The sequence below is a fragment of the Hippopotamus amphibius genome, chromosome 8 (assembly GCF_030028045.1).
Source record: "Hippopotamus amphibius kiboko isolate mHipAmp2 chromosome 8, mHipAmp2.hap2, whole genome shotgun sequence".
Lineage (NCBI taxonomy): Eukaryota > Metazoa > Chordata > Mammalia > Artiodactyla > Hippopotamidae > Hippopotamus > Hippopotamus amphibius.
The window spans coordinates 12,996,740-13,007,568 of NC_080193.1; the positions used below are offsets into that span (position 1 = coordinate 12,996,740).

The window sequence follows — 10,829 nt, forward strand, 5'->3', positions numbered from 1 at the left end:
ATAATAAAGGCTCTGAGAAGTCCTGCAGGAAAAAAAGATACTGGCCCTTTGTTTAACCCAGCATTTTCTATGAAACGTGCACTTGGCAAATATTAGCATCCCACCAAACTAGTTCAGTGGAACACATTTTAGCAAATCTCATTTTAGAGTAATGCTCTTTGCATGGCCAAATCATCTACTGATGGTAGGGTTACAAATGAAGTTTTATGGTTGCCTTTACACTTTGTCTGTGTACCAGAATTTACCCGTAGAACATGAATTTCTTTCGCAATCAGGAGGGAGAAAAACAATAAATGTGTAGATATAGATAGATGATAGATAGATAGATGACAGATAGACAGATAGATGATAGATAGAATAGTAGTTGTTCACCTCTGTGAAAATTAATAAAGGGAAATCTCGCTAAAATAAAATCAGGAAGCCAGAAGGGGGAGCTCTCACTTACTTACCACTCAAGTCAATACAGATCCCAACAGGAATAGACTAGACCTTGCATCTCTGGCAGAATCTAGCAGGAAGTGACATTAGTTTACTTCCTCCAGTAGGAGGAAAAAGATTTTCTCCTTGCCTGGCAACAGCTCAGCCAATGAAAAGCTGTTATACTTCAAACTCCCAGTTTCTTTCAATGGATTCTGTGTTTATAACAGCCCCTCCCAATTTACCCTTCGCCTCTATAAAAGTTTCCTCTCCTTGGAGAATCAAGTTTGTATGTGGTTCTCCACAGGTGCATGTCCCAAATGGCAATTGTTTCCTGCTCCCGAATAAATCCATTTTGCTGGTAAAAATAACTACCTATTTTATTGTTCAAGGTTAATACATCTGAACCCGTTCTAAGAAAATAATCTGAAATCTGAAAGCAACTTTATGTATAAAAATGTTCATCTCTGGGCCACTTATATTACAAAAAAATTTAAAACCCCATGTACATCCATACAATGGATGAATGATAATTCAATCATTTAAAAAGGCAATGTCAGAGTTTTTAATGACATAGAAAATACCTGTGGTATAATGCTAAGTCAAAAATCATAGTACAAAATTACGGGGTTTTTTTCTCAGTTATGCAAAAAAAAGTGTTCACAGAGAAAAAAATAAGGCAATATGGATTAATTAAGATTATCCCTAGATAGTTGAATTATGACTTACTTCACATTTTTCTTCATGGTTTTAGATTTTCTACAGTAAGCATAAGTTTAGGGGAAAAATTTGATTTTGCAATTTATAATTTACAGTTTCATCTAGCAGGGAGGGGAAACCATATCTGCATGCCAGGTTAAATTAACTATGCTATGGAATTATAGTGTCACCAAGCATTAATTGTGATTTGAGAAGAGGGAGATGAGGGAGCTAGAGATTTTTTAAAGATCAGCTCATAGTCTTTCCAGATTGAGGATACGGTTACCAGATTTAGCAAAATTGAATTTTAGATCAATGAATTTTTGTTGCACTTGTAAAAAGTTTATTAATGTTGCATTGGAGCAACAAAAGACTAATAAAATCCATAGAAATTGGCTATGTGATTACAAATATTTTAGTAACAATATAATGGAGTGATCATAACAGAAGAAAGACATTCACATCATGCTTTTACGTCATTGTAAAGGTTTATTTAGTAGCCAAAATAGATATCATATATATATAATATGTATATATGGTTTTCAAAAAATATTTTTAGATGAGTATGTCCCATGCAATATTTGGGATGCGCTTACACTAAGAAAAGTGTTGGTTATTTAAAATTCAAATTTCTTACCTCGTGACCCTATGGGGGTAGGCACATGCCAACTGGTCTGGGAAGATGACCCCCAGGCGGGCGTTCAGATTGATTTTGATTCCTTCCCATTTTTTTCCATCACAAAGGCGGGCAGAGGCTGGGTTTAATCAGGTGAGTATGTAGCTCCACCTGGGAAAGCTGGATTTCTTTTGCCATTAAGGCTCTTAACCTCTTGTCCATTCATTCAATCAACAATCCTTGTGGACCACCTACTCTGTACTGGGCACAGTGATGCATGCCAAGGTGGGGGCATAGATGTGGCAAATAGGGCAGTTGGTGGGTTTAGGTGAATCTGACCACTTTGGGCACAAGTGAACCTTTCAGGACATGTTTGTGCCCCCATCATATCGGAGGGCTCCCACTGTCCCATTCTTGCCTGTACACTCAGAAAGAAGGAGAGAGACAAAACCAGGGAATGCGCTCTCCGTGCAGAAGCTGCACAGCATGAGAACAGAGTATGAACTTTGGCAGGCAGAGTCATGGCAGGACCGGCATTTAGAAAGTTTCCTCTCCTCTTTGACCGAGTATTAGTTGAAAGAAGTGCAGCCGAAACGGTAACCAAAGGAGGCATTACGCTTCCCGAAAAATCACAAGGAAAAGTGTTGCAAGCAAAGGTAGCAGCTGTTGGATCAGGCTCCAAAGGAACGTGTGGAGAGATTCAACCAGTTAGCGTGAAAGTTGGGGATGAAGTTCTTCTCCCAGAACATGGAGGCACCAAAGCAGTTCTAGGTGACAAGGATTATTTCTTATTTAGAGATGGTGACATTCTTGGAAAATATGTTGACTGAAATATGTCACTATTGAGATGGCATCATGTGAAGCTGCCCATTCCACTGAAGATCTGAAATCTTTCATCATGTAAATAATTTCCATGTTTCATTTTATAATGAACTAATGATATCCAAACTAAAAAAAAACCCTCAAAAACCAAAAAAACAAAACCAGGGAATCCATTTCTCCTTCAGACACACACACACACACCCCATTTTCATTTCCACCATCATGCCTACATTTGAGGGGCTGGAGTAGGAGTGAGGATCAGGCCCTCGGACTTGACCTTAAGAAGACTGTAAGAAGGGAGGTGGAGGACATCACGGAAGAGGTCATTCACATCATGACTTCGAGCGTGTCCTGCACTGGGCACTGGCACTTCCTCCTCTACGATGTTAGGGAGTAGGACTCTTGTGGTCACGTGGGCTGAGGCCAGGGGGACTGGATGCCTAGCCGGACAGAGAAGGGGGGAGGGGGACTTAGCATGGCTGTCACAAGGCTCTTGGTCAAGGGACAAGCCCCCAGCTAGCTCACAAGCCCATCTACAAAGGGAAGTGGATTAGTGGCTCACTTTCAATCGGGCTGAGTTACGAGCTCAGCGATTTGTGGGACGTTTACATGAACCAGAAGATGTGTTATCTGATGAAAATTGCTTAATTTAATATCCTAGCTTGACAGGCAAAGAACTGTACCTCTCTGGGAGAATCTGCTAGGGTGGATGAGTTTTTTTAAGTCCCTGGACATGTTTATCCTCTTCTTACCCATCAAAGAACAGAAAAACAGTTTTGGGGTCCAGTGGGCAGTCTGCCATCGGGCTGTGGGCCCAGGGAGGCCTCAGAACATCCATTTTTATTGTATGACCCAAAGGCAGCCACACTCAACCTATACCCTGGGATGCCAGCGGTCTGATTTGAGGTTGCCGGAGAGAAAGCCAGTCAAGCACAGCTCAAAGCCTGGCTGTTGATAAATTATGATTCAGCACAGAGTTAAAATTTTTTTTAAAGATATAGAAACAGAGGCTTACCATGAGGGCACTGTGTTTCCATACGTTTTTTATTTATTAATTTCACGCAAAGCTACTGAAGGCTTAACATGCCATTTGCAAATTTAGCACACATCAGAATCTTAGGGAGGGTTTGTAAATTGCAGGTTGCTGGGCCCGCTGTCAGAGTTTCTGACTCAGTGGCTTTGGGGTGGGGCCCAAGAATTTACATGTCTAACAAATTCCCAAGTGCGGTTGCAAACCACACTTGCAGAACCACTGTGCCAGGCGCGTGGAAAAGTATCACCTGGAATCTGCTTACCCCATAAGTCCTATGCAAGACTGGCTGTGCCTTATAGAAACCCAAAGCCCTATCCAGGATGTCTGCCACTTCCAGGGGACTTATGATCTCACTGTCACTTTTCACCTTGAATGTCAGGGATTAACTTCTATTTGTTGATCACTGTTTTTTTTTCTTATATACTGTCCACCTGTATATGAATTTTGCCCTTTTCCTTATTTCAGATCAAGCAAAATAAACACAAAAATAATTTCATTAAAATTCTGGTTATGTTAAAGCTTTCATTTAAAATTTAAAATTCCGCACACTCCTTTTCACAGAGGATCCCATTCTCTCTAGCTTTACTCCCATGTTCAAATCTACCTCCATTTCTGCATAACCCAAAGTTGGGAAAGTTCTAAGCAAGACAAAAAGTCTTCCATTTAGCAGGAAGGCTGCTAGAGTCACATACAGTCCACCCTGTCCCCCTCCTTCAAGGGTAATAAGAGCACAGATCTGTGCCAGGCTGGCACTCTTGGTCTAACAGAGAGATGACATGTGTCACACTATTACACTATGTGTGTGAATTTTCAAGTACTAGAAGCTAAGTAACTGTTACAGGCTCTGGGATGAAGGTCAGAGGACAGGAAACCATGGAGAGCTTCCAAGAGGAGGCAACACTTAAGCAGAATATTAAAGGATAGCCAGAATTCAACTCTTGTATAAAGTGGGAAAGGTAATCCCAGAAGAGGGAACAGCATGAGGAGAAAGATACAATTGTTAACAACTTTCTTTAAGGAAATTCTCATGTTCTTGTTTTTCCTCCATGATCATCACCTCTGTTGCAAATCCTTTCAATAAGGTCCAACCCCTTTCTCTAGAACGTGTGAGCACTCAATAGCCATTACTATTTTCAGCTTTGAAGTTGGGCTCAAATTCCAAGATAGAGAAATCCTTATTTATAATCCCATGACACTGGTAAGCAATTATGGAGCACCTACTGTTTAAGAATCTGTACATGCTGAGCATGTAAGAAAGAGATATTTGAGACAACACCTACTCCAAGGGTCTGAAATATAACTGAGGGGGCAAGGTGTCTCCAGTCTTCATAGCCAGTGAGCACAATATGAAGCCATATGGTCATCAATGAACCATAATGGTGTACTATGTTTTCATCACTATCATGGAGAGAGACTGTGTTTAGAGATAGAAAGAGGGAGGAAATGATAAAAAAAATGTCTGATATTTATCACGACCCTTTTAGTTGCACATAACAGAACTCCACCACCCCCTCCTCAAAAATAATATTGTCTCGTACAATATTATTTCCACACAAGAGGAAATCAGGCATGGATGGATCAAGGTGATCATCTGATCACTGAAGAGTGATCATCTGGATTCTAACTCTCTCTCTTTTTTTTAAATTGTAGTTGATCTACAATGTTGTGTTAGTTTCAGATGTACAGCAAAGTGATTTAGTTATACATACATATATACCTATTTTTTTTCAGATTCTTTTCCCTTTTAGGTTATGATAAAATATTGAGTAGAGTTCCCTGTGCTATACAGTAGGTCCTTGTTGGTTATCCATTTTATATAAAGTAGTGTATATTTGTTAATCCCAAGCTCCCTAATCTATCCCTCCCCCCCTTCTCCTTTGGAAACCCTAAGTTTGTTTTCTACATCTGTGAATCTATTTCTGTTTTTCATATAAGTTCACATGTATCATTTTTTTTAGATTCCACATATAAGCAACATCATATGATATTGATATTTGTCTTTCTCTGTCTGGCTTACTTTACTTGGTACAATAATCTCTAGGTCCATACATGTTGCTGCAAATGACATTATTTCATTCTTTTTTATGGCTGAGTAGTATTCCTTTATAGAAATATACCACATCTTCTTTATCCATTCATCTGTCGAGAACTCTCTTTATCTCTGGTCTCTGTTTTCCTTTGTTTTCGTTTCCTTCTCAAGCAGGCGCATTCCTTTGATTACTCCAAAATGTTAACACTTACCTCTTAGAAACTTCAGCAGAAAAGAGACTTTCTCTTTCCTGGCAGTTCCATCCAAAATCCACAGACTAGGGACTTCCCTGGTGGCACAGTGGTTAAGAATCCGCCTGTCAGTGCAGGGGACATGGGTTCAATCCCTGGTCCGGGAAGATCCCACATGCCTTGGAGCAACTAAGCCTGTGCACCACAGCTACTGAAGCCCACGTGCCTAGGGCCTGTGCTCCACAACAAGAGAAGCCACCACAATGAGAAGCCCATATAGTGCAACAAAGAGTAGCCTGGTTCGCTGCAACTAGAGAAAGCCCGCATGCAGCAACAAAGACCCAACGCAGCCAGGAAAAAAAAAAAGTCCACAGACTAATCTCTGAAACCAATCCCCATAGCCAGGGGAATGCTGCTCTCATTAGCCAGGTCCAGGACACACACCTTCCCATCTTGGGAGACAGCTGGCCTATGTCAACAACCAGGACTGAAACGGGGGAGGGAGGGGAGCGGAGGGAAATGGTCCACCAAAGAAAAGACATCAGATGGGCGAAACCAATAGGTCTCCACCCACCTGAATGTGTAAAATGTGAATAATTTTTTATCAAGTGTGAGATGTTATCATTAGTCCCAATGAATTGTCATCAGGTCAGGTCACTGCCACCAGAGACCCTGCACGGCAGCGTGGGGTAGTGATAAGAAACACAGCCACTGACCTCAGATTCACGGGTTCATGTCCTAGCTCTCCCACTGAGCACCCGGGCGACCTTGGGTAAACAGGCACACTCAGAGTATTGACCTATGAGGTTTAATAAGGATTGAATGAGTAAACTTAAGAGCGTAGAACAGTACCTCTGCGGTTTAATGTTCCATTTATTTTCATTGCTAAAATTATATGTGCAATTTAATGCATCCATGTAGGTGCTTAAAAGAGCCATACCTTCTACCAGATTTTCAAAGGGATTTGTGATGGAAAAAAAAAAAGAAAAAGAAAAAACAAATCCCATCTCTTTTGAGACAATGGTCCCCCAATTTGGACCTACCCTGATCACGTGCATGAGGAGGTGTTTGCATACAGTTGGTCCCAAGCAGGTTTCAGTTCTCTTGCAGTTTTTCTGGGCTGGTAAAAATCTCAGGGCTTCTTTGCAAGGCAGCCTTACAGCCCAGATCCACAAGCCTTTAGGTGCTTCTCAGGGCTGTCCGGGCACCCGTTTCTCTTCAGTCGTCTTGGGTTCGTTAGCGCAAGATGGGCGTGTTGGATGAATCTTCAATTGCCCGGCTTAAACAAGAGACGGGCTCCAGAACTCTGGCGAAATAACTTCGCTGGGCATCCATCACTTTGTCAGATTCCTGAGAACATGAAGCACCAGCGCATACTTTGTGGTAGCCCACATTTGAGAGCAGAGCGTGTAGGCACACAGCTAAACAGGTCTTCAATTTCAATTAGACACCCCGTCCAGATAACCCGAGGAGAGGGAGGGAGAAGCAGGGCAGTATTAGGTGGGCGTGGGGGGGACCGGGGGCGGGGGATTGATGGAACCGCAGGGTCTCTGAAATCTCCACCACTCTGCCCTTTGCCCTTCCATTCCTGCCTCCCCCATCTCCTCTGACTCCCTCCCACTGCCACCAGAGACAGCCCCCTCCTACCACACAACGGAGGGGAGGCTGGGCCATGGGAGTAGGGGGAGAGCCCTCGAGCGGAGAGAACACTGCACCGCAGGGACCGCTGCAGGAAGAAGCAGAGAAGGGCAGGCTCTGCCGTCTGCTTCCAACACAGGGCTTTTCCAAGAATTACCAAAACACCCTGGTCCCTTTGGCCTGTCCCATCAAGAGGATCGTTACATCCAACTCTCCACTTTCTCCCAGAATCAGAATTGTACAGTGATGCCCTTTGCTATGTGATTTTGCAGGTCTCTGCCATCTTCCCAGTACCTAGAACTGTACCTGGCACATAGTATGTGCACATGAAATATTTCCTGGCTGAATGCAAGGCAGAGACACCCCCCTCCATAAACAAGGACATGGCATTGTTTATTAGAATCACTCAGCTAGTAAACAGAGACAAATCCAGATCCGATCTCAATGCCCATGTCACATGACCTCTTATTTAAGTATACACATATGTTATGAGAAACCTGTCCCTCAAGCCAGGAGCCAACAAAGTAGGGGATGGGGCATGTGTGATCCACTAGGATGTAGAAAGAAAATATTAAAACTTCTAGATTAGCTCATCTTTCAAAATTACTACCTATTTCTGTATATGTTTTACAATGTGTACAAAGTTTACGACTACAGCAGTGCATATACTGTTGTATACATAATATACATTCTGTATAGGGCATGTTCAAAGATTCTTCAAGATAAGGTACATGATCCAAAAGTGGAGATATCGTCAATAATAGAATGGATAAATTGCAATATATTCATAGAGTACTATGAAAATTAATAAACACTGTCAACTCTCAACAGCATGGATGAATATCAGACATTATAAAGTGAAACAAGGCCAGACACAAAATAGTATATGATTTTATGACTCCATTTATATAACATAGAAAAACAGGCCAAATGAAACTCTAGTGTTAGTAGTTGGGATGATGATTTATTTGGGGCAGGAAGGTGGGTGGAAACTGGGAAGGGGGCAGAGGTTCGATCCCTGGTGGGGAAACTAAGATCCCGCACGCCCTGCAGCCAAAAACAAAAACAAAACAAAACAAAAAACTTGGCTGAGTCCACTTTGTGATAGTTCACTGAGATACACATTTGTGCCGTGTGAACTTTTCTTTATATACATGTATTGTTGCGCCTTGATAAAGAGTTGATGTAGGAGACGGAAAAGAGCTGCACAGGCTTTGCTACTCCTCCCGCTGAGCCGTGGGCTCTAATTCCTCATCGCTTCCATCTGATCTGATACTGTCTTGGGCAATTCAGCGTGGAGTTCCGGAGCAAAGATCGCCCGTTAGAGGAGTCTGGTTTTGCCTGGAAATGGCCAGGCGCTAGAAGCCCCACCCTACTCAGGCACTGGCGCAACATCCCCTTGGCTGGACTGCCGCAGTGGCCCCTTTAGGTGCTGCAGCTGGAGGCTGCAGGGGGAGCCTCTGCTTCTAGCGGAAAGACAAATTCTTTCTCGAAGGGCGTTCCAAATGGCACAACTTTGTGACCCTACACTTAGAACCTTGGCTGACCTTCTGGGATTTCCAAGGCCAGGTCCTAAGAATCCTGCAGCTTCTGCCCGGGCCTCTTGGAACAAGGGCTCTTAGAGACCTGAGGTTCCGTATAAGAAGTCTGGCTACCACCACGCTGTGGGGAAGCCCAAGTTAGCCACGTGCAGCGGCACATGGAGGGAGAGAGAGATGTGCGGGCAACCGCCTCAACTGTTGCAGCCTGGACAACGTGACATGAAGAAACCACCTCAGATTTTCCAGCCCCAATAGATGCCATATGGATGAGAAATAAGGACCCAAGCCGACAGCCAGAACCAAAGCCCCAGACATATGACTCCCGGCAAACGATCCCAGCCTTTTCGGGATTTGAGTCACCTCAGCTAAGACCTCAGCTGCTTTGGAACATGACTGAGCCCCCCTTACTTTGCCGCGACTGAATTTCTGACCCACAAAATCAGGAGGCTAAGAAAACGGTTGTTTTTCTTGAGTAAGCTTGGGGGTAGCTTTTTAGACAGCCGTAGATCACTGGCATCATTTGGAGACTTTGCTAGTCTAAGCCATGTGGGCATGGAATTGGGGGGAGGAGGCGGGACCCCTAGTGCCTAAGGTTTAAAAAGAACGCTGGCGATTATGAATAATAGCTTAGCACATTCGTTTCCCAGCTATGTGGCCTTGAGCATGTGGCTTTACTTTGCTGGGCTTCAGTGAGCTCGTTAGTAAAATGGAAAAAATGAATGGGCTTGAAGGAGACAGAGCATCTGAAGCACTTAGCATGTCGCCCGGCACGCAGAAAATGCTCAGCCCACGTTACTTATCATCAGTGCCGTCACCGTGATCTCAGGGTTCCCATCTGGCAAAAGGAAAGAATAAAGCTTGTTCCACCCACCTGTCTGAGTGGAAAGGATCAGATGGGGTTCTGAGCGGTTCAGAGCACACAACCAGCCAGCCAGAGAGCCTATGCAGCCAACTCAGAAGGCCAAATTCTTTCCATCCACTCCCCTGCCCCCAAAGGTACTGGCCTTGGTACTGTCTAAGAAGGGAGGTTTGTGCTAAGCCCCAGGCTTCAGACAGCAGAGAACAAAATGGGAAAGGTCAGGAATTGCGGGAAGGATCTTCAGAATGGGTACATTTTCTGAATTGAGCCAAAGAGTCTTGGCCAGTGGAAACCTGCATCCCGGTCTCCCCCAATCCCCGCAATCCAAGCAGCCGTCAGGCCCCATGATCAGCACACCCCGGTCCAGAGCTGGGCTACATGACGCTAAGCCGGAGTGCTGATCAGGACCACATGCCAGAGCCACAGGGCTGGGCTGGAAGGCCTCCAGGCACGAGCATCTCTGGCCCCATCAGCCTTTCCTTAATCCTGAGCAAACCCTCAAATGTGGCTTGTGGTACTTTAAGACCCTTGGGTCTGGCTCTCTCACGGGTGAGATCTGCGTGGGGAGAGGAAAAAAATAAAAACCAGCTAAATAAGTTGGTTGTAGACAGTATACTCCAACTTTCTGGACCACTTTCTAATCCCTCTTGCCAGTCTCCCCTCTCAGGGGCATCGCGAGGTTAGATACTGCACTTGGTTATTATTTATTTTGTCTTGTTTTTCTGGCTTTGAGAAGGTAAGTGTCTTAGTTTCTCCTCCCGGCAGGAGGAAATGGGATTTGAAATGGCTGTTTATAGCTCATCACAGGGATTACAGGTTGCAAAGCATCACTGTCACTCCTTGTCTCCAGAATTTGCAGAGCAGGGCAGGAAAAAATTGTTTCTCTTGTCATAGTGGGGGAATAAGAATAAGAATGATATTAGGGACTTCTCTGGTGGCACAGTGGTTAAGAATCCATCTGCCAATGCAGGGGACACAGGTTCG

At 43.9% G+C, this 10,829-nt stretch overlaps 1 protein-coding gene across 1 annotated transcript; it reads left to right on the forward strand.

Moving 5' to 3' along the window:
- Window positions 1–2,253: 2,253 nt before the first annotated feature.
- LOC130859487 (10 kDa heat shock protein, mitochondrial-like) lies at window positions 2,254–2,562 on the forward strand. The gene has a single exon (XM_057746935.1). It carries the CDS (start codon window positions 2,254–2,256, stop codon window positions 2,560–2,562), a length of 309 nt encoding a protein of 102 aa, XP_057602918.1.
- Window positions 2,563–10,829: the final 8,267 nt, after the last annotated feature.